The sequence below is a fragment of the Glycine soja genome, chromosome 12 (genome assembly GCF_004193775.1).
Source record: "Glycine soja cultivar W05 chromosome 12, ASM419377v2, whole genome shotgun sequence".
NCBI classification, from domain to species: domain Eukaryota; kingdom Viridiplantae; phylum Streptophyta; class Magnoliopsida; order Fabales; family Fabaceae; genus Glycine; species Glycine soja.
In genome coordinates, this window is record NC_041013.1 from 14,770,895 (window position 1) to 14,795,745 (window position 24,851).

A 24,851-nucleotide genomic window follows, 5' to 3' on the forward strand; every position below is an offset into this window, starting at 1 on the left:
TAACTCTTAAAGTTAAAAGTAAGTTTTAGCTGCACAGAATTTTTAAATATCCTATTTTAAATATCTTTGTCTTCTACCCAGGTGTTACTAATAGTTTTGTTCATAGGATGGGTTTACCTATGTTCCTATTTGGCATCAGATTTGGATTGGATCAATTTTAATTTGAACCCAAACTCCACCAAATTAAAATCCGATAGCACATGGAACAAGATCAAGTCAATCTGGCTTGGTGACCAAAATTACTAATAATAACACTATATGTAATTAAATACTAGAATGTATGACTATTATTAAGGTATGATTTATAATATATACTTTGGGATAAATATAATCAACGTATATAAATATAATATCATGTTAGAAAAAAATATTATTCATTAGGTCAAAATTTTGTCATTAGTTCATGATTGATTAAACATATAAGGATATTGGACTTGGTTGGGACAACCCGAAGAATAACTTAAACTTGTCCTCAAAATACATATGATATATCACTACTAGAAAATAGACTTTTAACATAAGTTGTGTTTTACTTTCCACATTAGTTTTTAATCGATGTCGAAACTAACAACATTAACATTATCTATTTTAGCATCGATTTTCAAAAAATCAATGTTAACATACACTACAAGACATCCGTTTTTTATAGAACGAAATATAGCACGATAAAAAATTAATGTTAACATACACTATAAAAACCGATGTCATATAGCACGAAATATACACAAAAAGCAAAAACTACAAAACCAATATCAGTTTTAGTCAAAACCGATGTAGAAAGTGTCTTTACAACATCGATTTTTCCAAAAATCAATGTTGAATATGCTTACGGCATCGGTTTTGGTCAAAACCAATGTAGAAAGTGCCTTTACAACATTAGTTTTTTCAAAAACCAATGTTGAATGTGCTTACGACATCGGTTTTGGTCAAAATCGATGTAAAAAATGTCCCTAAAGGATACTTTCGACATCATTAGTTTTAGACCAACCAATGTCGTTTTTTCTAAATTTTTTTAATATTTTGTTTGTTTTCACAATGAATCAACCAAAACCAATTAAAAAAAATATATTAATTTAAAATTAAAATATTTAAACAAACAATAAGTTTTAAAATATTTTGTTTGTTTTCACAATGAATCATTTTGAATATGATTTACGTTTTAATAATAAATTGATAATAAGTTTGTTATCATGGACAAACAATTTTATTAACGACTTAAGAAGTATTCTAACCCAATGCATTGACTCAAATTACATATATAGCATATACAAAGTTAAACACAAAGTTAGGAAAATTATCTCAAGCTGGCCAAATAGGGGAATTACCACAATTTGAAAGGAGATACATTACCCCATATACTACTGAAAACTGCTTTGCTATTTGAATCCTTTAGCAGCTAAAGTCCTCATGCCACTTCACTTTCCTACTCATGGCAAAAGAACTAATTAAATTTGATTGCTACGTAGAAAACAATAAAAGTACTCATAAGTTTTCAACTTGTTTTAAATGGAAGTAAATTTAGAACAAGTAAACTTGGTAAAAGAACCTAAGACACTAATTGAGATCTGATCCTTAGATAGAAACATATAATATAAGAATAGCTATATATATCAATGTGACATTTTGCTTGATGTATTTGTGCATATAATGCGAACATAAATAATACATAATAATAGAATATAACAATATTAGTATAACAATATCACCTTTCTTCACAATTAATTATCTGTACAAGTCAATTTCATTTTTCATTCCCAACTTCAAGTTAAGGGGCATGGGCCTATCTCTTAATTTATGAGTTGGAAATGTCTAGCGTAAGAAGCATTTTGTTGTTGTGATTTCAATTAATTTAAACGAACTGGCAAATTATTAGGAGGCAAATTCTTATTTCACAAATATATAATGAAAAAAATTAGACACATTTTTCAAAAGCAAAATAGACACCGGCACATTCTTGAATTCCTTCTCTTTAGTTTCTCATAAATGTAGCCAGTCACACATATCTTCAAGAAGTTAGGATAAAAAATATGTCAGTTTTCAGCAGTGCCTGTTGGGTAATCAATGTTCCTACAAACAAAATTACGCACACCGACAATGGATCGTGAGAATGCAATAAAGATTACACCGTAGAAAAAATAATAACAAATACAAGAATTTAACATGGTTCGACACCTTTTTCTTATGTCCACGAATCGTCACAAAATTATTTTCCTATCATAAAAATGATTACAAGGTTGTAATCCACCCCAAATAATATATCACTTTACAAAATCAAGTACTCCATTCAATGGTTACCAGAAATGATAATAGTCTCACACAAAGTGTATTTTGAGAAGGGATTCAGGTTATACTTTATGCCATCCAAACCTGGTCCAATATTATATTTTTAAATAATTGTGTTCTAAAATAATACATGTTTTAATTTATCTTAATAAATAATATTTTTTCTAACATGTGACTTAAGCATCCCAGCTTGTGGGACTTGAGTCTTTACTAATTCAATTCATGCAACCCGGTTTTTCACAGCCAGACTTGAGTCTTGCGTTGATAGGGAAGCGTGATAGCATAGCAAACAAAGGGATGTATTCAGAAGAAATAGATGCGAATCAAGACATAGCAACTACAGGGTTGTCTACAGCAAAGAAGGGTGCAAATCAAGTAGAAAAAGAGGTGCAAGCAATAGTCAATACCAAAAGAAAGATCTCGAAGCCTGCTTACCTTAAGGACTATGTGTGATCCTGAGGAATGATGCTGAATGATCTATCTTGGAAGCAAGGGAGACAAGAATAACGATTTCTGATTTCCTCTAGCACAAAAGGGCAAAATCTGTTATGTAGAAATCAGTATAAATACAATAGCATGTAATAAGCAGCACCATATATGAATGAAATTAACAAATTACTCTCCTCTATGCTCTTCTTCTTCCTCTGGAGGTTCTGGTGCCTCGAAGCCAGCTCTTAATTTCCTGCATTTATGTTCTGTTCGTAATAGGCGTCATGCATTGGACTCGAGTTATTTCCAAACTGGAGTCTCAAAACTCTTCATGCCTTAAATGACTTGTTGTGATCCTAAGCCTATTTTAGTTTCGGTGTGGTTTGTTAGATACTTCATTAGACACCTTGATTCAAATTTAAGGTCGTAGATTGGATCAGATAGCATAACTTTAATAGATGAGTAGGGAGTTTAAAAAGTTACCAGTGATCTTAGACTAATTTCTTCAAATGTATTCTCATAACTTTGATCCTTTGGCTTTGGTTTCAATTTTGTAACAGAGAATGCACCAATCACTGGCTTTGTCATTATCAAAACGAACTTTGAATCATCTTAATTTGCTAAATCCTTTAGCTAGAGAGTTCATAGTTGCTCCTGTTTAATTACACACATAAAGTATGTAGTTCGCAAATGTCACATGAGAGAAGGAAAAAAAGGTACTCATTTCATATTTATTAGGGATGAAAAAATAAAAACAAGTGCAAAGACCAAAATCAAAACTCGATCGTTCATTTATAGGACTAAATATTTCAGCCTAAAGTATAAATATACTATTTTAAATATCTTTGTCTTCTCCCCAGGTGTTAGTAGTTTTGTTCATAGGATGGGTTTTGCTGTTACTATTTGCCACCAGATTTGGATTGGATCAATTTTTTGAACCCAACCTCTACCAAATTAAAGATAGCACATGGAACAAAATCAAGTCAATCTGACTTGGTGGCCGAAAATATTAATATTAACATTATATATAATTAAATACTGGAATGTAGGACTATTATTAAGGTATATTTTATAATATATATTTTGTTATAAATAGAATCAACATATATAAATATAATATCATGTTAGAAAAACTATTAGTCATTTAGTCAATTTTTTTTATCTTTATTTCATGATTGATTAAAAAGATAACAATATTGGACTTGATTGGGACAACCCCAAGAATAACTTAAACTTGTCCTCAAAATACATCTGCTATATATTCTTACACTTAAACTCATCAAAAGTCCCATCAATTTGGATGGAGTCAGCAGAATGAGAAGAGTCACGAACACCTTATTTGATGAGTTGACATTTTAGAATGCTTGCAAACGAGATATAAAAAAGTGACTTAGCTTGAATTTTTCAATCATGTCTTTTCTTTATTAGTTTTTCAAACATGTCTGAAGAAGCAACAACTTTCCCATTAATAATTAACTTAATAAGATACTCTTTAGTGTACTTTTAAGTGTAAACTATTTTTTTTAGTTTCTAAACTTTTCTTAATTTATTTTTTTAGTTGTAAACTTTTTATTTGTATTTTTAGTCCCTTAACCTTTTCCATCCTTAGTTTTAGTTATTTAACTTTTTTTAGTCCTTGCTTTTAATCTTTTAGGGACTAAATGCCAGTAAAAAAAAATTCAAAGACTGAAAACGGATAAAAAAAGTTCAAGGATTAAAAACATAACATTTAAAAAGTTTAAGGACTAAAAAGATAGTAAATTTTATTTTTATTTATTAGGATTAATATCAAATAAATTCTATTAAATAGGGAATGAGATCTGTACAAACTTAATAAATTTTTTTGAAAAAAATATTTTAAGAAATACAGTTGTTGATCTAAGGCAAACTGAGCTTGGTTTCCATGAACAAGTTCACGGATTTAAATTTTGTAGATAGAAGACAGACATTCTTGGAAGGCAATCGAGACCCCAATAACATAAGAATAGGGATGCTAATCATATATATATTTTTAAAGATATATGTTAATATGTCTTTTCAAGATCCTCATTCTTTACATAATAAATTAAAAATGTTTGAAATTTACAAGTGCAGTGATAGAATAATATTAACAATCTATATAGGATAATAATCAAATAATTCTTATGGGAATCAGATATTCTAACATATATTTGGAAGCTTTAAATACACATCCACAGACACATATATCAATCAACCAGACAATTGGTGTTACTGTTGCAAACCAACCGGTGTCGATTACCATTGATGCCGGCGGATCTTCTTTCCAATTCTTCTCAAGTGGGGTTTTCGCACTGGACAATGAGGGAGTCAACTAGACCATGGTGTTACTGTTATTGGTCATGGTAGCACTGATGATGGTACTCTGTAATAGATAGTGAAGAATTCATGGGACACAGGGTGAACAAGGATACATATATTGTGTTTCAAATTAAAATATAGATGTCCAAGAAATCATATATATGTGACATTGCTATGGATGCCTCGCACCCAACTGCTCAGAAATTAAGCCTTGTATTGATAAATTGTGATTCAAATTTACTGTATTTTTCATTTTTATCTGTGCATGTAATACTATTAATTTTTCAAAACACTAATTTACTTAATAAATTATTACATGTACGCAGGATCTGAGCTTTACAAGCCTTTGTAGACGTGTCTAGAGGATTTGTCTAAATGATCTTAAGTAAAAAATGAGGTTAAACAACTTCATTTTAAATGATAATAGAATGTTGACAATAGCCAACTATATGTTATTATTAGTAGTAGAAAGTATTCATCGTCTTTGCTTAAGATTAATTTTGATAAAAAAATCTGACTGATCAACATTAATAAAACTTCTCCTATGAATATATTCAAATGGGCGAGATCGGGAGAACAGAAGAAGGGAGAGTCAAGCAACAAAGATAAATGATCAGGCTCAATCAAGACTATTATACTCCTTTGAATGAAAATCGTGCTAGGGGGTGTTGGAAGAGGCATTTAAAGATGAGCTGTTGTTATCACACCGCCATCGAGACTGCCAGTTGAGCAGATCAGACAAAACAATGCTGGTACCATCAGCATAATGGTCTCACCACAGAGGAATGTTGGGCTTTGAAGGTCAAAATTGAAGAGATAACCCAGAGAGAAACTCAACCAATATATCGAATGCAGCTAGCAATGCTGGTCGTGGTGGAAAATGGATCATTACAATAACCCTCTATCACCCGCCCTGTTGGATAAAAGTCATCAAATTAACTGACTGTGGATATTTAAATAATATGTGAACAAGGTAGTAAGAACAACTTTTACTAATATAAATTTGACTTGCAAAAATATTAGGTCAAATTTCTCAATAGGTTCATAAATTATTTGCAATTTTTCAAATAGATTTCTAAACTATATTTTTTTAATTAGGTCTCTGATCATATATATTCAAATTATCATTTTGCAAAACATCAATCTTGAAAAGTTTTTCTTGCATGGAAGTACATTTGTGAAACATCAATTAGTGATTGAATATTTATATTTACATGCATCAACAATAGGAAAACTAAGGAAATGTTAAACAATATCACATAGCAGAGCATTTTATTCAAGCAGTTGGGTACGAGGCATCCATGGCAATGCCGCACAGGCCTTCTTGGGCATCTATGCCTCGTAGCATTCTTATGTATCCTTCTTCACCCCATTGTGTGCCCCATGAATTCTTCACTATCCAATACTGAGTACCATAATCAGTACTACCATAACCAACAGCAGTAACACCATGGTCTAGTTGAGTCCCACATTGTCCTGTGAAAACCCCACTTGAGTAAAATTGGAAAGCAGATCCTCCAGCATCAATGGAAACCGACATGGTCTAATTGGTTTGCAACTGCTTTCTGTAGTTCCTCCTCACAATTAACAGGTACTGTTTCATAGCCCGTTATTTGAGCTACAGGAGAAGCCTCTTTGTTAGTGTCACAAGTTCCATTAACAGCTGTGTAGGGGTAGTTTGCCTCACTGCTGATTCCACCATTTTTTATAATGAATTCAAACCCATGTTCCATGAGACCTCCATCACATCCATGATCTACACTATCACAATCCACTAACTCTTTCTCTGAGAGGGATACTAGGTTTCCTGTAGTTATTTGGTAGATACCTTCTGTTGCAGCAACTGCTGAAAATGCCCAACAGCTACAAATCTATTTGCTTAGTTTCATAGCAGTGTTCACAAAGAAAACATATAGTAGTGTCACTAGCATGGGTTTTTTTTTTTTTTTTTTTGTGTTACTTACCACATTGGGCTTGGTCCTTGATTGAAGTAACATCACCTTTCTGCCTCCAATCCACTGCCCAAGGAATATCAGTAACGTTTTCATACTTGAATGGTGTTTGTGTTGTTATTCTCAACCCTTGCCAATGTGAACCTTTGTATCCTTTATGGGAAGCCATAAATTCCTCATTAGTTTGGTCAGCTAGGTGATTGATGCTAAGCTTGTAAGGTTTGTTGCCAGCAGCATTGAAGGATTCAATGAATTCAACATTGTTTTCGAATATCAGGAAACGTTTTTGCATCTCAGCAGAATCCTTGTATACTTTACCATATTTTTCCATCCACTGCTCATGTCTTTCGTACATGGATGCATCATGGAGTTTGCGGGACTTTACTTGGGAAGTGCAAATTGAGAGAAGGAGAAGTAGAGCTAAAACTTTCAGGTTTTTGCCAATGGAAATCATCTCTTTGTTAGCAATTGATGACACTACGTACTGATTAATTGTTGCTAGAGAAACTCTATTGAGTTTAGTGTTTGGAGCTAGATGTGTAAATTGGTATGCTCCTAAGGCAATGTTTCGATTAGTATATATAGGATTATTGTCCTTTTAAGGGGAATTATTTTAATCTTAGTCAGAATGAAACTGTATTCTGACGGATGTCCCCTGTTATGGTAAATTGCTTTGTTATATAAATTGGATCTCTTAAAAGTCAAAAGACGGGCAAGGTAAAGTTCCAAAATCCAATTAGTCGAATAAGCTTAAATAACAAAAAGGAAATATATATATATATATATATAAAACTACAAAAGAATCTCCGCAATAATCTAATAAGCCTTACGTATAATTAAAATAAAAAGAAATGAAAAAAAAAGACTGGCTACGGTTTTGTGTTGAACAATGGATTAACTTCTTATTCGGATGCCACAAATTGTATTATTCTGAGGCCGAATTTTACAAGGAACTTGATATGACCTGAGGCCTGAGCCACCATGGTTCCGCTAAATAGCAGCTGTTCACATAAATAAGTTACTTTTTAAATATTATTTTATAGTCCTTAACATATATTAATAATTACTTGGATCGGATTATCACGTTTTTAATCACAAAGTTTTAGAATTACTGTTTTTAGTCTCAGTTTTTTTTTACTTGCTAATCTTTCTTAATGAGATATTGTCAAATTTTTCTTATTTGAGAATGAGATATTCTAACATTTCCCTCCCGCATATAATCGAAACATGAGACTCTTTAATGAACGACAAAATGTAGCCTCAAAATACAGCACATTACTAATAGTCTAATGATACAATATGTGGCATCTAATTAAAAATGAAAGAGTTAAAAAAGATTGTTTGCATGATTGCTCAAATGCAACACATTACTAATAGAATAATAGAAGACAGCTTCGACGGGTAGTATAATAGTACAGCATGAAGCATCAACGCAGAGACGCAGAGGCAGGGACACCTCTCTCTCTCTCTGAAAAGTACTTCTTAAATTAATTGCCAAATTTTGTAACGTCTTCTATATTCCTTTTCTTATTCTCTGGTTTTATTTCACTCATCTTACTAATAATTAATTTTTCTAAATAGATGGTCAAACGTCAATATTTGACCTTTTAATATCTAATATTTAGGAACAAAATCCCAATTACCCTTGGTTAGCCCCTATTTTGTTTTCTAGCAGAGTAGAGGTCTAAATTCTACAAAGCAACTTATATACATAACAATCAACAAGGGCCATGCATTAGAAAACAACTTCATTCTGATTCTGGTTAAAAAATTGCTCACTCCTATAAATACCATTCAAAACATTGCATTCAGAGCATACATATCCAAACACAAAATTCAATATACAAACAATTAATAAAGAGTTATACATTGTGAAGAAAAGACATGGCTTCCATTGGCAAAAAGCAGCACATTTTAGCTCTTGTGCTCCTTCTCTCAATCTGCACTTCCCAAGTAATGTCCCGCTACCTCCATGAGGCATCCATGTCCGAAAGACATGAGCAGTGGATGAAAAAATATGGAAAAGTATATAAGGATGCTGCTGAGAAGCAAAAACGTTTACTGATATTCAAGGACAATGTTGAATTCATTGAATCCTTCAATGCTGCCGGGAACAAACCTTACAAGCTTGGCATCAATCACCTTGCTGACCAAACAAATGAGGAATTTGTGGCTTCCCATAATGGATACAAACACAAGGCATCACATTCACAAACACCATTCAAGTATGAAAACGTTACTGGTGTTCCTAATGCAGTGGATTGGAGGGAAAATGGAGCTGTCACAGCAGTCAAGGACCAAGGCCAATGTGGTAATTAAGTAACAGAATTTCTTTTATCAGTAAGAATCGAAGGCAGGACAACAGGGAGTTTACAACAACTCACATGTTCTGCTCAATTAACTGAGCTAGACTCCCTCGGTTAACACAGAAAATTAACCATAAATTAAAGTGATACTATTTTCTTTTCTATATATCACTGTTATGATGGCATTAATTAATATTGGTTAATCTGTAAATTAACAGGTAGCTGCTGGGCATTTTCAACGGTTGCGGCAACAGAAGGTATCTACCAAATAACTACAAGTATGTTAATGTCCCTTTCAGAGCAAGAGTTAGTGGATTGCGACAGCGTGGATCATGGTTGTGATGGAGGTTACATGGAAGGTGGGTTTGAGTTCATTATAAAAAATGGTGGAATCAGCAGTGAGGCAAACTACCCCTACACAGCAGTTGATGGAACTTGTGACGCAAACAAAGAGGCTTCTCCTGCAGCTCAAATAAAGGGATATGAAACAGTGCCTGCTAACAGTGAGGATGCACTGCAGAAAGCTGTTGCAAACCAACCCGTGTCAGTTACCATTGATGCCGGAGGATCCGCTTTCCAGTTCTACTCAAGTGGGGTTTTCACAGGACAATGTGGGACTCAACTAGACCATGGCGTTACAGCAGTTGGTTATGGTAGCACTGATGATGGCACTCAGTATTGGATAGTGAAGAATTCATGGGGCACACAATGGGGTGAAGAAGGTTACATAAGAATGCAACGAGGCACAGATGCCCAAGAAGGCCTATGTGGCATTGCCATGGATGCCTCGTACCCAACTGCTTAGAAATTAAGCCTTGTAATCATAATTTGTGTTTCAAGTTTACTTTCTTTTGCATTGTCATCGCTGCTTGTAATATTTTTAATTTTTTATATACAATTACTTCATACATTATTACATCTACCTAGTATAAATGAGTTGTTCTTTCTTTCTCGCAAAATTGAAATATGTTACTTTATGATCTGGAGTTAGACTTGGTTGATTTAAACCTATGGGTCAATGCTGCTGCATTTACGGTGTGGAGGTTGTCGAATACAAGGATGTTTTTCAAATCAGAGAAAAATAAATTAAGAGAAAAGCCAACGATTTGTGCGATGTCAATGCTGCTGCATTTACAGTGTGGAGGTTCAGGAATGCCAGCAGTGACGTGAAATCTGGATCGGAGCTGCACAAGTAGAAGCAATTGACATACAAGTGACCAAATATTTTTTGATGGCTTAATTGAAGAAGGTTGTCTTAGCCATGGTTTTTATATTTGTGCTTCTCTTATCAATGAATCTGGAAACAACACGGGTGTCCCTTTGGATATCAGAACCTCTCAAAGCTTGTACCTAGCATCCCTACAAGAAATTATTAAATCTTTGAAATAGAGTTAAATTAATTTTTCTGATGTAGCAAGAATCAATAATGAGTGCTTCAACTTTTAATAGGTTTTTTTTTGTAAATTCAAAGATATTTTGATGTTTTGATGATGCCAAAGGAACACGTTTCTCAAGTTTTATTCAAGACAAGAATTCAAGATATTCAAGAAATTCAAGAAATAATGATCAAGAAAATTCCTAGAGTCTTAGGAAGAAAATTCCAAGTTGAAACAGCAAAAGGTTAGGCCAAAGGATGTAACTTCAAATATTTTTTAAAGAGTTTTACTATCTGATAATCGATTACTAGAAGATGTAATCGATTACACATGACTTGTAATCGATTACACATGGCTTGTAATCGATTACTAGAGGTTTGGAACGTTTTAAAATAGCCATAAGAAATTTGAAATTAAATTTCAAGTTGTGTAATCGATTACAGTAAGTTGGTAATCGATTACCAGTGTTTAAATATTCAAATTTCAAATGAGAAGAGTCATAACTCTTCAAAAGTAACTGTGTAATCGATTATATCATTATTGTAATCGATTACCAATGAGAATTTTCGAATATAACTCCCAATAGTTACATATTTTCAAATGTTTTTGAATGGTCATCAAAGGCTTATATATAAGTGACTTGGGATACGAGAATTCTTCAGAGTTTTTACTGACTAAAAAGTTTTATCCTCTCAAAAGATTAAATTGTTTTATCTTCTAAAAATTCCTTGGCCAAAACACTTGCAATTCAATAAGGAATTATTTGAGCGCTTCATTGTACTATCTTTCTCTTACAAGAGAGAATTCTTCTTCTCTTTCTTCTTACTTAAGAAAAGTGATTAAGGGACCGAGGGTCTCTTGTTGTAAAGTGACATGAACACAAAGGAGATTGTTCTTGTGTGATTCAGAATTTGTAAAGGGTTTTTACAAGATAGTAGAACTCTCAAGCGGATTGCTTGGGAACTAGACGTAGGCACAAGGGTGTGGCCGAATGAGTATAAAACTGAGTTTACATTTTCTCTTCCCTTAAACTCCTTTATTTATTGTTATTTATCTTTTGCATTAAGGAAAATTAGTCTAAATTGAATTATAATAATTCATAATAAGGGAATATCGACATTGTCTTTAAAGAAGGATAAAATTTTAATTAGGAAAATAGTTTGTGATATCTTAATTCAACCCACTTCTTAAGATATCTGAGACCACTTGTCTAACACTTTTTTTCTTGTTAATCTAAAAATCTTTAGTTTCATTATTTGTATTATTTCGTTTCAATATTTTATGTGGATCACTGATTATTGAGTTTTCATGTTGTCTGGGAACCATTATAAGATGGACACCTCCATCTTAGTGAAGTTGCTCCACGAGGCCACAATTATATAAATAATCCATGAAGCGGGAGGACCTGACCAATTATGTTGGCAAAAGCAAGTTGGATAGCAAGACATGATGAAACTAGACTAAGACAGAGCACTTGCGTTAAAAGAAGCTGAAGAAGATCAGGGAAGATGGATTTATAAATTTGTGACAGTTTCTTTTAATTTTGTGGGGGCTTTTCATCTTTGGAAATTATTTTTTGAAATTTAAATTAAAAATTGTCGGTTTGGATTTATGTGAACCTAGGGCTGAGCAAACAAGTAACAGATTTTAATTTTGTGAAAATAAAAATACAATTGAAAATTTTATAGGAACAGATTCTGAATATTTTCATATTTATGAGAATTAAAAATATATTTTAACTTCTTTATTTCTTCCCATCAATGACACTCAAAACCATGAACTTGTGTACAGACCCAGTTTCACTCAGAAATATTACATTTATTCAGAAATAACAATATATATGGTTAATTCTTAAAGTTAAAAATAAGTTTTAGCTGCACAGAATTTTTAATATACTTTTCCAAATTCTTTCATCAAATAAAATTATAGATAAGTAAGTTGTTGCTTTGAAAAATGCAAGCTATGTCCCTTATTTTTATATCCCTTTTATACTCATAATAAAAATCTTAGCTAAGGTGTTCACGACTTTTCTCATTCTACTGACTTGACCTGATTCAAAAGGACTTTTGATTGGTTTCAATGTAATAAAATAGGTCAAGTGTATTTTCAGAAGGGATTCATGTTATACTTTATGCCATCCAAACCTGGTCCAATATTATATTTTTTAAAAATTATAAGTTTTAAACAATTATGTTCTATAATAATACATGTTTTAATTTATCTTAATAAATCATATTTTGTCTAACACGTGCCTTAAGCATCCGAGCTTGTGGGACTTGAGTCTTTACTAATTCCATTCATTAATACCGGGTTTTCACAGCCAGACTTGATTCTGACTTCATGCATTGGACTCAAGTCCCTTATTTGCAAACTCAAGTCTCAAAACTCTTCATGCTCCAACTGGCTTGTTTTGTGATCCTAAGCCTATTTTAGTTTCGGTGTGGTTTTTTAAACACTTCATTAGACACCTTGATTCAAATTTAAGGTCGTAGATTGGATCAAGTACTATAACTTTAATAGATGAGTAGGGAGTTTAAAAACTTACCTGTGATCCTAGCTAGACTAATTTCTTCAAATGTCTTCTAATAACTTCAATCCTTTTGGCTTTGGTTTCGACTCTGTAACAGAGAGTGCACCAATCACCGGCTTTGTCATTATCAAAACGAACTTTGAATCATCTTAATTTGATAAATCCTTTAGCTAGAGAGTTCATGGTTGCTCATGTTAACACACATAAAGTATGTAGTTAACAAATGTCACATGAGAGAAGGAATAAAAAGGTACTGGTTTCATATTTAAAATATTGGTTATTGAATGGTGATAATTTAAAAGTATTCAGTTTTTTTTTAAATTATGATTTAGGGTTTTTAAAAGTATTCATTTTTTAAAAAAATTATGATAAAATTTTAAAAATATAAGAATAATTATTTTTATTTTTTATATTTATTTTAAAAAATTAGTAAATTTCAGAAAACGTAAAGCAGAAAAGAACTGTTGAAAGGCCACATATTTATAAACCTTTTTTTAAAAATGGTTTTTTTTATAATGTTAAAATCAACAATAAAAAATTAATTTATCACCATTTATTTTTTAAAAGTAATAATTATGATTCTAAAAAATCTGCTATTTCGATAATAGAAAATAAAAAATGTTAATATAAAAAAATGAAGACACACATATGCGCTCTATTAGCCCGTAAATGTTATCGAAGCATCCAAATTCTATTTTAATAGCTTCTATTTTTAAAAGTATTCAGTTTCTTGTGAAATGATGCATGCTTCCATCTTGAGTACCGTGAGTTCGACCCCTGCTTACTTCTATTTTCAATTAATTTTTTCTCTTCCATTTTTGTTGACAAAAACAACCTTAAAAAAATAAAGAGAGAACAAAGCATTGTAGCTGGATCGAACCTGCGCCTACGAAACAAATACGAATACCCTTCAAGCCGGTAGACATCAACAAATCTTGTCCATTCCTTTTTTTTATAGTTAAATCTGACGGTGTATGTCCCATTCCTTCTTTTTTTTTCCAAGTTGCGTTGGGTGCAAAAGTAGTTTCACTTTCACACCCTAGACACCGTCGAACAAGTAAACTTGGTAAAAGAACCTAAGACACTAATTGAGATATGATCCTAAGATAGAAACATATAATATAACAATAGTTATATATATCAATGTGACATTTTGCTTGATGTATTTGTGCCTATAATGTGAACATAACTAATAAATAAGAATAGAATATAACAATAGTTGTATGACAATATCACCTTTCTTTACAATTAATTAGCTGTACAAGTCAATTTCATTTTTGATTCCCAAATTCAAGTTAAGGGGCATGGGCCTATCTCTTAATATGTCAGTTTTCAGCAGTACTTGTTGGGTAATCAATGTTTCTACAAACAAAATTACTCACACCCACAAGGAATCGTGAAAACACAATAAAGATTACATCGTAGAAAATATAATAACAAACACAAGAATTTAACGTGGTTCGACACCTCTTGCCTATGTCTACAAAACCATCGCAAAATTATTTTCCTATCATAAAAATGATAACAAGGTTGTAACCCATCCCAAATAGTATATCACTCTATAAACTCAAGTACTCCATCCAATGGTTACCGAAAATGATAATACTCTCACACAAAGACATTTTTCTCTCAACAAAATGACTTTGTATCACATTCTCTCTTCTCACACACTCTTTCTTCATGTGTATCTTCTCCACTAATTCTCTTCTCTATTTATAATAAAGATTGTCACCAACTATAATAAAAAAATTCTCTTGGAAGTTGAAAAAAAAAAACAACTTCTAATGCATCAATTCAAACAACTTCTACTCAAGTGAGGTTTTCACAGGACAATGTGGGACTCAACTAGACCATGGCGTTACTGTAGTTGGTTATGGTAGCACTGATGATGGCACTCAGTATTGGATAGTGAAGAATTCATGGGGCACACAATGGGGTGAAGAAGGATACATAAGAATGCAAGGAGGCACAGATGCCCAAGAAGGCCTATGTGGCAATTCCATGGATGCCCCGTACCCAACTGCTTAGAAATTAAGCCTTGTAATGATAATTTGTTTTTCGAATTTACTTTATTTTGCATTGCCATCGCTGCATGTAATATTTTTCATTTTTCATACACTAAATTACATACATTATTACATTTACCTAGTATATGAGCTTTGCATTGCTTTCTCTTTTCCTTCAATTTTATCTATATTCTTTTACGTAGAATCAGTAATTGCTGCCTATGTAGACATGTCTACAAGGTTTGCCTAACCGATCTCAAGTAAAAAAATAACTAAACAACGTCATTTAAAATCATCGATCAACAGAATGTTGACGGTAATAAACTACATGATGTTATGCTAGTAGTATAAAATATTCATTGACTTTGCTTAAGAGTAGTATATTTTTGCCAATATTCCTAGGGACGACTATTAATAAAGTTTTCTCTTTATATCATGTTTTGTTTGCTAAAATATATTTTTCATCCTTAAAAATAAGAAAATGTTCCTGTTTAATCCTAGCATAATTTTGAGTTGTTCTTTCTATCTCGCAAAATTGAAATATAACTTCTTTCATCACAGGAGTGGATGATTTATGTGAATTAAAAACTGCCAAAAAATATTAAAAAAAAAATCATCGTAAATTTTTTAACTCCTCTTTCATAACTTCTTTCATCTTCTTCAAACCCCATTAACCCCCATCGCCGGAGACAACACCTTCCTTGCCTAGTCGGTACTCAGCTTCCGGTCGCTGGTGAAATCGAACACCATCACAAAATCCCCACCACCATCTCTCTCTAACCTCACACCGGCTCCACCGCGAACAACACCCAACCATGCCACTGTGATAGATTCAACCTGAGCAAGGACGAAGAGGAAGGATTTGTCCTAAAAAACTCAACCACAATTTTTTAATACAAGGAAGTTTTCAAATTAGAGAAAAAAAATTAAGAGAAAATGCAACAATTTGTGCGATGTCAATGCTGCAGCATTTACGGTGTGGAAGTTGTCGAATGCGGGCGGTGATGAGAAATCGAGATCGGAACTGCACAAAAAGAACCAATTGACATATGAGTGACCACAGATATTTTTTGATGGCTTAATTGAAGAAGGTCGTCTTAGACATGGTTTTTCTATTTGTGCTTCTCTTATCAATGAATCTGGAAACAACACGGGTGCCCTTTTGGATATCAGAACCTCTCAAAGCATGTACCCAGCATCCCTACAAGAAATTATTAAATCTTTAAAATAGAGTTAAATTAATGTTTCTGATGTAGCAAGAATCAATAATGAGTGGTTCAAGTTTTGATAGCTTTCTTTTATTAATCTAAAAATCTTTAATTTCATTATTTGTATTATTTCGTTTGAATATTTTATGTGGGTTACTGATTATTGAGTTTTCATATTGTTTGGGAACCATTATAAGATGTACGCCTCCTTCTTAGTGAAGCTACTCCATGAGGCCACAATAATATAAATAAGCCATGAAGAGGGAGGACCTGACCAATTATGCTAGCAAAAGCAAGTTGGATACCAAGACATAATCAAACCCGACTAAGGCAGAGCACTGGTGTTAGAAGAAGCTCACGAAGATTAGGGAAGATGGGTTTATAAATTTGTGACAGTTTCTTTTAATTTTGTTGTGGTTTTCATGTCCCAAAATTATTTTTTGAAATTTAAATTAAAAATCATGCGTTCGGGTTTATATGAACCTAGGGCAAAGAAACAAGTATATATTTATATTTTGTGAAAATAAAAAGCAATTATGTTGGCAAAAGCAAGTTGGATACCAAGACATAATCAAACCAGACTAAGGCAGAGCACTTGTGTTAGAAGAAACCAAAGAAGATTAGGAAAGAAGGGTTTATAAATTTGTGACAGTTTCTTTTATTTTGTGGTGGCTTTTCACCTCCCGAAAATCATTTTCTGAAATTTAAATTAAAAATCATTGCTTGGAATTTATATGAACCTAGGGCCAAACAAACAAGTAATATATTTTAATTTTGTGAAAATAAAAACTACTAAAAATATAATAAGAACGGATTTTGAATATTTTCATATTTATAAGTATAAAAAAATATATTTTAACTTCTTTTTTTCTTCCTATCGATGAGACTCAACCATGAACTTGTGTACGGACCTAAGTTCAGTTTCACTCAGAAATATTACATTTTTTTTTCAGAAATAACAATATATATGGTTAACTCTTAAAGTTAAAAGTAAGTTTTAGCTGCACAGAATTTTTAAAACACTTTTTCAAATTCTTTCATGAAATAAAATTATAGATAGGTAAGTTGTTGCTTTGAAAAATGCAAGCTAAGTCACTTGTTTTTATATCCCTTTTACATTGGTAATAAAAATATTGGCTAATGTGTTCATGACTTTTCTCATTCTACTGACTTGACCTGATTCAGAAGAACTTTTTATGGCTCTCAATGTAATAAAATAGGCCGAGTGTATTTTGAGAAGGGATTCATGTTATACTTTATGCCATCCAAACCTGGTCCAATATTATATTTTTAAAGAATTATGTTCTAAAATATTACATGTTTTAATTTATTTTAATAAATAATATTTTGTCTAACATGTGACTTAAGCATCCCAGCTTGTGGGACTTGAGTCTTTACTAATTCCATTCATGCAACCCGAATTTTCACAGCCAGACTTGAGTCTGGCTTCATGCATTGGACTCGAGTTATTTCCAAATTGAAGTTTGAAAACTCTTCATGCCTTAAATGACTTGTTTTGTGATCCTAAGCCTATTTTAGTTTCGGTGTGGTTTGTTAGATACTTCATTAGACAGCTTGATTCAAATTTAAGGTCATAGATTGGATTAGATAGCATAACTTTAATACATGAGTAGGGAGTTTAAAAAGTTACCTGTGATCTTAGACTAATTTCTTCAAATGTCTTCTCATAACTTCAATCTTTGGCTTTGGTTTCAATTTTGTAACAGAGAGTGCACGAATCACTGGCTTTGTCATACTTTGTCCAGAAAAATATATTTGCCTCTAGCTTGTCATACTTTGTCTAGAAAAGAGATCAATTTTTGTTAGTGTCTGCGCCGAGTCAAAGTCCCACAAGGATACTCTTCAAATATTAAGAGCCTTGTGCAGTTGAAAGACCTTAAGTTGGTAGGCTTAAAGTCTCATGATTGTCACGTATGGATGCAACAATTGTTAGTCGTGGCCATATGAGACATTTTGCCTAACAAAGTCAGGCTTGCCATAACTCGACTGTGCTTATTTTTCAATGTCATATGTAGCAAAGTCCTTGATCCTGTCAAGTTTGATGAGCTGGAAAACAAGACTGTTATTATATTGTGTCAGTTGGAGATGTATTTTCCTCCTGCTTTCTTTGTAATCATGATTCACTTAATTGTTCATCTGGTCAGAGAAATCAAATGTTGTGGTCTATTTTATTTGTCATGGATGTACCTGGTTAAGGGATACATGAAGATCTTAAAAGGGTATACTAAAAATCTACACCGTCCGGAAGTATCTATTGTGGAAAGGTACATTGTAGAAGAAGCCATTGAATTTTGTTCAGAGTACATTGAAAAAGCTAAACCTGTTGGCTTTCCCGAGTCTCGGCATGACGAAAGAGTGGGAGGTAAGGGTTCAAGAGGACTGCATGTTATCACTCCAAGTGTAGAAGATTTGCAACAAGCTCATTTGTATGTGTTGAATAACAGTAATGAAGTTTTGTCTTACATACTTTGCCATGAAGGTTTAGTGGAAGAAAGTAATACAAAAATGTCGAAGAACAGGGTCTTGAAAGAGCATAACAACACTTTCTTACATTGGTTTAAAGATACAATCTTTGTTGATGATAATGCTTCTAAAACGTTAAGAAAGCTAGCAGATGGGCCTAAAAGAAATGTTATAACTTGGCAAGGATACGATATAAGCAAGTATTCCTTTTACACAAAAGCACAAGACGAGAAAAGTACAATGCAAAATAGTAGGGTTACCCTAAGGGTTGAATCACAACACTTCGCTAGTGTACATGATGACAATCCCAGTGTAGCTTTCATCCCTTACTTTGGTTTCATTGAAGAAATTTGGGAGCTTAACTATGTCAAATTTACTGTCTGTGTTTTCAAATGTAAATTGGTTGATAGCAATACCAGTGTGTGGACTGATGATGTAGGATTTACGTTGGTAGATCTAAAGAAACTCACTTACTAGAATAACCTTTTCATCATGGCAGAACAAGCTAAACAAATATTTTATGTTCAAGACCCTTGTGATGAAAGGTGGTCAGTGGTTCTACACAGGAAAACAATTAGAGTTAATGTTGAAGATGATGATTCATACATTATTACTTATATTAGTCCTTTGTCCACACAAATATCGCCTAACATCGTTGGAGAAGAAGAAGCTGACGACGTTCATGTTAATCGTAATGATCATGATAAAGGAAAATTAATTAATATCGTCTAATGTAATTTTTTTATTATGTACTTCATTTCAGTCCATTCATATACATATGTTATTCAGTTTTGTGATAAGGTTAATTACCTAATGTTTTTTTTCTTTACAGGTAAATGGCTACACCACCCAGCTCTCCTCCTCCTCCTCCTCCTACTAGTGCAGCATCACAGTCGTCATCTACCTTGAAGCAGACAAGAAAAGCCACACGTCTAAGATCATTGGCAACTAGACCAGTTGGGGCAGAGAGACCTCTAGTCCATGTAGATCCTACGACCAAGAAAGCCGACGGTCCCCACAGAAAAAAGTTAAGAACATATTTGGGGATCATCGCTCGTGATAAGGTGGATGTGACATTTGAGAATTAGAAACAAGTCCCTGCTGCTCAGAAGGATTTGATATGAGAGGATATTAAGGTATTTTAGTTAAATGTTGCATTTTGTTTATTAACAATCAAATTTTAATTTAGTAACAATAAAGTGAAATTTTCCATTTGTCAAGATGAATTTGATATCTCTAAAGCATCTGATTTGAGTTAAGACTGTGGGGGAGCGGTGGAGACAATTTAAGTTTGATTTGATGTCGAAATGGGCACTTGCAGCTACGGCTGGGTAAGCGGGCCGACCCACCCCGCGTAAGGCCCGCCCGCATAAGCCCGCATTGGTAGCGGACCGGGCCAATCCGCCCCGCTTCTTATACGGACCAAATAAATTGGTCTGCCCCCGCCCCGCGGGTCAAACGGGCCGGTCCGCGGGCCTAATTTTAAAAGAATTTTAATTTTAATAAAAATATAATACAATCAAATTAAGTTCAATACAAATGTAAATAAAATCTCAATAATTAGTCAATTACATCAATAAAATAAATAATGTCTTAACAAAAGAAAATCCAAGCAATAAATCTAAAATATGAAATTTATTCATCTCCAACAACAAATGATTCCATATTTGAAGTAACTTGAGTTTTCTCCATCTCCATATCTTCATCTTCTATTCCTAAAACTCGAAATAATAATAAATATTAGAATAAAGTCAAGTTAAGTGATTAAAAGACAATAATTATTACATATTATTTACCTTGCATATCAAATACTAGTAACCAATTTTTAGTATATATCAAGGCTTGTACGTTATCAATAGGAAGCCAAGTTGGATATTTGTTAAGCACACGTGAGGAGAAAAAATGTTCTTAGCCTGCTACAACTGCTAAATATAACATGAGCTATTTTTTATAATAAAAATATATTGAAATATCTTTAAAAATATTTATTTAACAATTATTTTTGGCTTAAATGATAAGAATTGATATTTTTATTATTTATGACTTTCAGATATGAAAATGATAGATTAAAAGAGAAAAAGATCGAGAAAATATCAAAAAAGAAGATTTTTAGCAGGTTATCACTTATCTTTTTAATCTTAATCTTTTAACAAACAAACTAATGTTGTATGTTATAATAACATCGGTTCTTTCAAAAACTGATGTCGAGCTTCATAAACAACATCGGTTTTTATTAAAAACCGATATTGCTGGCAATAAAACAGCATCGATTAATGTTGTTTTATTACTAGCAACATCGGTTTTTAAAAACTGATGTTGTTTTATGACCAGCAACATCGGTTTTTAACAAATACGAAGATATATTACTTTTTTTTTATAATTCCTATTATATAACATAGGTTATTTCAATAACTGATGTTATAATTTTATATTAACATCGGTTTTGAGAAATTGATGTTAACGGTATTACTTTAAACATTGGTTATTAACCAATGTTGAAACCCTATTTTTTAGTAGTGTAAGGTATTACGAAACAACCTATATATCTAAGTTTTAATTTCATAACTAATCACTATGCCTATTTTAAATTCTTAAAAAAAACTTAAATTATTTGCAATTTGACCCTCATTGTCACATAAAAGTATTGAAGAAAATAGGTATGCGTATACTAGACCATCAATAAATCTGAGTCTTTTTTTATCGTTTTCCTTGTTTATGTTTTGTATAAATTCGTAAAATGTTTATTTCATAATTCAACTTAGACTTGAGGGTGATAATATGAAAAGTTGTAACTAATTAATCTATAAAATACCTGATTTCAGTTTTATTGAAAATCTTATAAACGTTCAAAAAATGTCAAGAAGGTAACTTCATGGTATATGTTGTAACAAAAAAACAATTCCTCCTATAGGCATGGCTTAAGTATAAAGAAGTCAAGTTTTACACAGGCTAAGCAGTTGTTCACCGACAAATTGGCTGACCTACTTTTACCAAATCTAGGATGAATGACTAATGATAAAAGAATTGGGAGAGTGTAAAAAAAAGACAATATTAATGTCTAAGGTGAGAAACAAAAACATTTTTTCCACAGTGAGAAACAAAGGTAGTGGATGTTGAATTAAAGATTGAAGACTTGAAGATTAGTCTTTGATTTTTTATTTTTAATCATTTTACAATGACAAATAAATTTTAAAAGATGTGACATTTGTATTAGATATTTTTTAGACTAGGCATGATGAGTGATTTAGTCTTAGTTTTCTTATATCTATGCTTAGTAGAAATAAAAAATGGTAGTTAATAAATTGATCTCAAAGTTTCTTAGAAGCAATGAGTTTAACATAATGTAATTAATTACAAAGTTTAGCAATCAATTACAAAGTGTTAAAATAAACAATAAAACTCATTTCTACTTGAAATTTGATAAGAATCATCGAATTAATTGATTACCAATTTTAATAATCGATTACATAAGCCAGTTTTAGTAGAAGGAAGACTCTGTGGCTCGAGATAATCGATTATCATATTTACTAATCAATTAGATTGCATATGAAAACTTTAGGAGCTCTCCGTGTGTCGAAATAATCAATTACCACATTGGACAATCGATTATTCCAGAACCACAAAAGCTTGAGATGCTCTCTATGAACGAGATAATCGATTACCATATTTTGTAATCGATTACCACGGTTTTGGAAATGTAGAACAAAGACAAATTTGAACAAATAAATTGATTACTATATTTGATAATCAATTAAATTAGCTTTAGTTATTAAAATTATAAATACCCTCACTTGTTCTTTCTCATCAGTGACTCTTGATGCAATCTTATCTTTTGGAAAACACTTTCTAAGAGTCATCTAAGGGAATTACTTTGTATTTCTTCAAGAGATTCAAGTTGATCAAGATTCATTAATTCTTCATCATGAGTTGATAATCAAAGGAAGATGTTGGGATATGTTCATGAAGGTGTATTCAATCTAATTATGATTTCTTTATACTTTCTTAATCTTGGTTAGGGTTACCAAGGGATTTATGATTTGACAGGGTTTCAATTCATGGAATTTCTTGTTGTAGGGTTCAACAAGGTTTTGGTTCTTCTCTTGTAGGGTTCAAGGAAAAAGTAAAATTTTAGAAAATTGCATGTGCATAATGTTTGTATTTGATTCTCTAATAGTGGAAGTTTCAAAGGATTTTAGAACAACGAGATGTAGGTCCTCTTGAATAATAAACCAGTATAAATTCTGTGTGTGATTCTCTCTTTCTCTAACCTTAGTTTTGTGAATCAATCATGGTAATGAATTGATGTGAAAGGCCATAAAAGTTTGTTTTTTAAGATTTTTGAATATATTGATTTTACGTGTTGTTGATCTTTCTTCAACAAGCCTTTTCAGAAAACCTTGATTTGTAAATAAGGGTTAATTTTAATTGAATCTAGGAAATAATTGGTAAAATCTTAAAGAATCTATTCAACTTCCTTTCTACATTCATGGTTATTCCAACAGTATATAATATTTTTTGAAATTAGTGTAAGATTACAACAAGAATATCTACACCACATTAAATTAAAATTTTATTATTATTTTTTTTCTCTCTATTCGTGTTCTAGAATTTATCAAAAAAACCTTCCCCCAAAACCCGAAATCCCAATCTTTGCCACAATTGCCACCGCCACCATGACACCAAGTCCAATTCTACTCCCAAAGCTTGAACCTTTTGACGTCAACACCCGCACATACCAACAAGAAGAAGAACAACAATGTTAGAACCCTCATTGGTCCTCGTGGTGGCTCTGGCGTGTTGGATTGAGATCAATTTGAGAGGAACCTTTTCTATCCAAACCTTCCTTTTTTTGTTTTATTTTTGGATTGAGATCGATTTGAGAGTCCCATAATTCATTGTTGTTATCAGGATCCGAATAGATACCCCTTTTTGCAGAAGCCTGGGCATTCTCTTATCAATAAGCTCAATGCTTCGCGACTAGAAAACTACTATTCTACATAGGTCGAAATGGGTATTCTACATCTGTGCTCAACCATTGTTGATACTAATGTAGTTGAAAGTAAAAACTTTCAACAACGGTCAACAATCGATCGTTGTAGAATTACACTGATTTCTACATCGGTGCCAACCAAACCACCGATGTAGAAGGGTGCCTTTCAAATACGGGGATGACATCAGCAATGACTTCGAAAACGTGTTTTCTACATCGGTGGTGACGTCACGCATGACATAGTAACTGGCACGATGTAATAAATATGTGTTTCAACATCGGTGCCAATGTTGCATGTTGTTTCAACATCAGTGCTTACGTCAGCACCAATGTTAAATGTTGAATATCCTGCAATTAAATTTTAGGTTAATTAATAATCAATATTTATATTTACAATATTATTATATAATATGAAAATCAATATTTATAATTACAATATTATCTATATTACTAATAATCAATAAATATAATTATATAATATGAAAAGCTGTATTTATAATTACAATATTATCTATATTTGTAATAACCAACAAATATAATTATATAATATGCAATAATATTATCTATATTATCTATGTATGTAAATGTTGCACAGAAAGCCAAAATAATTAAGCATTCATCAACCTAATATGACCTTGTATGTGCATGTGCTAATGAAATGGATGCCAATATGATTTCATAGTTATTCTCAATAGTTTTCTCCTTCTCTTATACCAGTTGAAGTTGCATATTAGCACAACATGTTATCTCTACCTTTTATATATAAGGACACATGTGTATGCTTATTTCCAGTTTTCACAAGACACAACTTATATGCGTGCAAATTCACAAGTCCTTCTGCTTATCCATTGCCATTGACATAGAATTAGTTGGTATAGAACTAATATGCCCTTATGTAAAGGTCAGAGGGGAAACAATTTCTATTCTAAATCCATAAAGATTTATGGCTGTAGAGGAGAGGCTCACGG

General features: G+C 32.3%; 1 protein-coding gene and 1 pseudogene across 1 annotated transcript; one reads left to right on the forward strand and one right to left on the reverse strand.

Annotated features, from left to right (window-relative positions):
* Positions 1-6,205: 6,205 nt before the first annotated feature.
* LOC114379592 lies at positions 6,206-7,502 on the reverse strand (annotated as a pseudogene).
* A 1,317-nt stretch (positions 7,503-8,819) lies between these two features.
* Positions 8,820-10,222, forward strand: LOC114379591 (ervatamin-B-like). Its single transcript, XM_028338279.1, has 2 exons — positions 8,820-9,294; positions 9,508-10,222. Exons 1-2 carry the CDS (start codon positions 8,868-8,870, stop codon positions 10,092-10,094), a joined length of 1,014 nt encoding a protein of 337 aa, XP_028194080.1. The 5' UTR covers positions 8,820-8,867; the 3' UTR covers positions 10,095-10,222.
* Positions 10,223-24,851: the final 14,629 nt, after the last annotated feature.